At 34.9% G+C, this 4,913-nt stretch overlaps 1 protein-coding gene across 1 annotated transcript; it reads left to right on the top strand.

Moving 5' to 3' along the window:
- The first annotated feature begins 221 nt into the window (after nt 1-221).
- LOC106462351 lies at nt 222-4,913 on the top strand. Its single transcript, XM_013922264.1, has 2 exons — nt 222-543; nt 4,642-4,913. Exons 1-2 carry the CDS (start codon nt 222-224, stop codon nt 4,911-4,913), a joined length of 594 nt encoding a protein of 197 aa, XP_013777718.1.

The raw sequence follows: 4,913 nt of genomic DNA, 5'->3' as shown, positions 1-4,913 counted from the left end.
TAAAGGTCAAAAGATATAACAATACCAGTATCAGAAGAACGTCAGTTCTAAAAATGAGCAAGATGTTGTAAACATTAAACAGAGAATAATGCCCAGTAGTTGTGTAAAAACTAACATTGGGACCATGGAGTACTTTAATGTATACAGTGGAGTGAGGCAAGGTTGTGTGTTATCTCCCTTTTTCTTTCTTTTGGTGGTAGATTTTGTCATGAAAAAAAGCTATGAATGTTGGTGATGGGATAATGTGGGGTGATGGAACTTTAACTGATTTGGACTTTGCGGATGATATCGCTTTAATTGGGAAAGATAGACATAACATCCAAGATATGACAAGGAATTTGCAAGAGATTGGTAAGAAAGTTGGGCTTAGAATAAATGCTACAAAAACTAAGACCATGACAGTCGGACACAATCTGGACAGGGCAGTAACGATTGAAGGATCAGAGATTGAAGATGTACAAGATTTTGTGTATTTGGGTAGTAAGATAGTGGCTAATGGAGAATCAGACACTGATGTTCAAGCAAGACTTAATAGAGCTACAGGTGTGTTCAATAGGCTTCGACCTATTTGGAACTTGAGCACCATCAGAAAAAGAGACTAAAATCAAATTATACTCCGCCATTGTAATACCTACAGCCTTATATGCTAGCGAAACCTGGAGAAGAACAGCAGCTATGGAGAATAAAGTGAATGTATTCCATCAGAAATGTTTGAGAAAAATCTTAAAAATATCATATAGAGATCATGTGAGAAATGAAGTTTTGCGAAGGGCAGGTCAAAGGGACCTGCAAGAATCTGTTAATAAGAGAAGGCTTAGATTCGCAGGGCATGTACTGAGAATGCCAATATCAAGACCAGCAAAGAAATCCATGGAGTGGGTGCCGCCAAATTTGAGAAGGGGGAGAGGAAGGCCAAAGAAGACATGGCGAAGAACTTTTAAAGAGGATTTGGAACTGGTGGATCTAACATTTGACCAAGCAGTGGAGACCGCTCATGACAGAGGCAGATGGCGAGGTCTCGTTGACCAATGTTCCCAACGGAACGGGAGGAACTAAGACTAAGACTAAATGCCCACAGTCAACAGAAAGCACATCATATGATTAACATGATAACTTTACAAAAGATTATCAATGCAACATTGCAAAAAATTAATACAAAACTCTACCAAGGATTAATATCAAAGAATGGCAAAAATTAATAATGTAGCACTTTGCAGAAACGAAATATACACAAAAGCCTCCAAAGGATTAACAAGATAACTTTGTTAAAGGAATAACAGAAAAATATTTCTCTGAATTAACATTATAACATAAATAAAGATTATAATGAAAAAAATCAAAGTGTTAGAAGCTATCAAGAATTGAGAAAATATGTCAAAATTAACATTACACAGTTGTTACAAAAAACACTATAGAGAGATTATATTGTGATGATTAATATGAAAATATTAACAAATATCATTAAAACCATAAAGTAATACCAAGAAAATATTTTCAATAATTAACTAAACAATCATAAATGAGAAAATTCTCCTATCAATGGGAAGGAGATACTCCTAAAGTTAATATCTGGTTGGATTTGACTAAATCTAAGATTTATTGACTCTTTTTCTTTTCTGAAGCTACAGTTACAGGGGCTTTTTATCTGGACATGTTGCAGTAGTACCTCGAACCCCAGTTGGTTGGGGATGGGATATTGAACACCATCGTCTTTCAGCAAGATGGTGCATCTTGTCACAATGCAAACATTGTTTGGGAGTATATGCATGAACGATTTACAGATCAGTAGATCGGACGTGGAAGCAACAGACCCTGGGCGGCTCTATCATGCTTATCATGAGCTCAGAGAGGAAATCGAATGAAAGTAGTAGCCCAAAAAGTGGTACACAAACTGTAAAGAGGCAGAAAAAAGCATTGGCTTTAATACAAAAAAATGGAGATTTTGGATAGGCTTGCTAAGAGTGAAGGCTTATCTGTGGCTAGAGCTTTGAGCCATAACTCTCTCTAACTAAGAGGTTGGTTGAATTTACCAACCCTGTAACCACTTTGTACTAGTTATAGTTTTCATAGTATAACTTTTAGTACAGTATGTGTATCTTCACAAAATTTGGCAGACATTTAGTAAACATTACAAGTCTTTTGTATAAAAAAAATCAGATTTTTTAATGATGTATTTTTTAACTAAAAGTTTGTCCGTGAATATATATATATAATCTTTTTTGTTACTATTTCAAGTGCAAAGCGATTTCAACATTACGATTAAAAATACTTTTCTTCATCTCAAAAATCTAAAATTTCATTTGCATAATCTTTAGAACCCCATAAATAAATTTCAAATGTTTTTTTTCCACTAAAACTTTATATTTTATTTACTCTATCTCTAAACCAGGTTGGTCAATTTGACTGACCTCATAACCACCAAGAAAAAAAAAAACACTAAATAAACATAAATTACTCTATTTTTCTGTCTAGAATGATTTGAAATTGTAACATGAAACTACATTTGTTAATCTTAAATAGCTTTAAACTCATACCAGTACACATCTATTTATTTTGAAATTTTATTGTTTTATCGCCCTTTAACCCATGTCTAACTACTATTCGTGCCATTAAAAGATGTAAATCACTTGGTGAATGTGCAGCTCACCTTACAATGTTGAATTACATTATGCACAAGCTACTCAGAGCTGCTCATGAACGTACCCTACCTTGTGAAAAGTTTTTATTATTTTATCATTATTCATTTTACCTTACCTAACATTAACTAACTTAAAAGGTTTCCCTATTTTTTGCATTTCATTTACTTTTATAATAACACATAAAGAATACACAGACTTTTTTTTGCAGTCAACTGTTTAAGACACTTAACTCTACTTTTTTAAACTAATGGTAGTATTGCATTAAACAATTTTTGTTTAATTATATAATGAAACAAAAAACACAGAAGAATAACATGAAAAAAGCAGACAATGTTCCATAACTATCACAAATTTTCTGGCTTTCTAATCATGTGACAAGAGCCATTACAAATTCATCAAAGCTAGTCAATGTGTTGCCATGGAAATAAAGCTTGAACTGAAAGCCAAACTGACAATTCTCTGTACAGAAAACAATATAATATATCCTTTGATATATGAAAACCTTGGCTTTCTATATAATATTGAACATCAGAGAAATCTATTGGCAATTTCTGAAAGAGAGGATGTGACAGGTGGGCTTGGCAAGAGGGGGGGGTCTGATTTTCTATTTGATGGCTTTGTAACTAAATGAGATTGAAGGCTATGAAAATTATGCTTTGCCCGAGCAATGATAAGATTATAATGAGTAATTTACATCATATATCTTATTTCTTGGAGGGGTGGTAAATAAATTAGAGAAGAGGGGATGTCTAGAGAGAAAATGTCTCAATTCTCACACAAAGTGGTAATTCAGATTTTTTTTCTAGTATTGCCTTTTAAAATTAAGAACTTAAAACTTATATACTATTAAATATGGTTTATTAGCTACATGTTTATGCTTTAGTTATTGGTATACCATGAAAAAAGTACTTTAATTAAACTTTGAATGTAACTCACTAAAACCTCATGACATGTACAGAAAAAGATGCTGTGGAGAGAAAATGTGCATACAGTGAAAAGAAATGGAGAGGAAATTACATCAAGCATCACTGTAAATGTACTTAAAGGCACTAAAGTGTCATTCTACACTTGTGATACTAACATACAAAAGATGGAGAAGGTCCTGATCCTGCAGAGTGAGGATCAAACAGAGAAAAGGGTTTCATTGGATGGGGCATTGATAACAAAGAAAGCCAAGAGGTTATATGACCATCACAACAGGAAGATACATTAAATTGAAGGGAAAGCAGTGCAGCCAAGGTATCCTCTTTTCTCATCAGCAAGGGCTGGTTCAATAAATTCAAAAAGAGGTATAGCCTGTATAATGTTAAGTTACATGATGAAGCAGCATCTGCAGACCATGAGGTAACAAAGAACTTTCCTCTGGAGCTGGCCAAACTCATCAAAGAGAAGGAGTACAAACCAGAATAAGTTTTAAATGCTGATGAGACTGGTTTGTTCTGGAAGAGAATACGAAAGAGAACATTTCTTTCTAAAGAAGAGAAATATGCTCCAGGATCTAAGGCTATGAAAGATAGATTGACCCTTCTTCTCTGTGAAAAAAGCTGATGTTTACCAACCCCTGAATCCCCATGCATTCAAAGGCAAGAATGAATATGAGTACATGGATCACTGCAGAGGTTTTCTTGGATTGAGTCCATAATTGTTTTGTACATGAAATGGAATGCTACCTGGCATCAAAGAACCTCTCATTTAAGGTCATGTTGATCCTAGATAATGTGCCATGCCACCATGAAAGCCTTAAAATTGCATATCCAAACATGAAAGTGGTCTTCCTGCCTGCCAACACTATGTCAGTCCTGCAGCTGCTTGATCAAGGTGTTATAGCAACCTTCAAGGCATACTACACTTGCCAGTGCTGAAATGAGTACATGATAGCGAAATGTACTAACGTATAATAAAATCACTGGATGAAATAAAGCCTTCTACCCTAAAAACATGTTGAAAGAATTTGTGGTGGGAGGCAGTAAATGTAGTTTCCTAGTACTGTGAGATGAAGTAGAGAAGATAGTGGAGCTGGGTCATCATGTTGGAAGGGATGGATTTGACGATTTTGAGGCAAAGGAGGTAGTGGAGCTACTTGAGTCCCACAACACCAAGTTGAATGAGGAAGAGCTACAGGAGCTGATTCAGTCACGCACCAATAACAAAGAAAATGAAGACAAAGGGATGATGGCTTCAAAGCCACAGCTGACAAGGAAAAGCCTTGATAAAGGTTTTCAATTGGCCAAAGAATTTGGAGATCTTTTTTTTGCTGAGGATTCAGTCATCTAG

Source organism: Limulus polyphemus, unplaced genomic scaffold (assembly GCF_000517525.1).
Source record: "Limulus polyphemus unplaced genomic scaffold, Limulus_polyphemus-2.1.2 Scaffold1148, whole genome shotgun sequence".
Lineage (NCBI taxonomy): Eukaryota > Metazoa > Arthropoda > Merostomata > Xiphosura > Limulidae > Limulus > Limulus polyphemus.
Note: the sequence above shows the minus strand (reverse complement) of the source record. Positions and strands in the feature narration are given on the sequence as shown.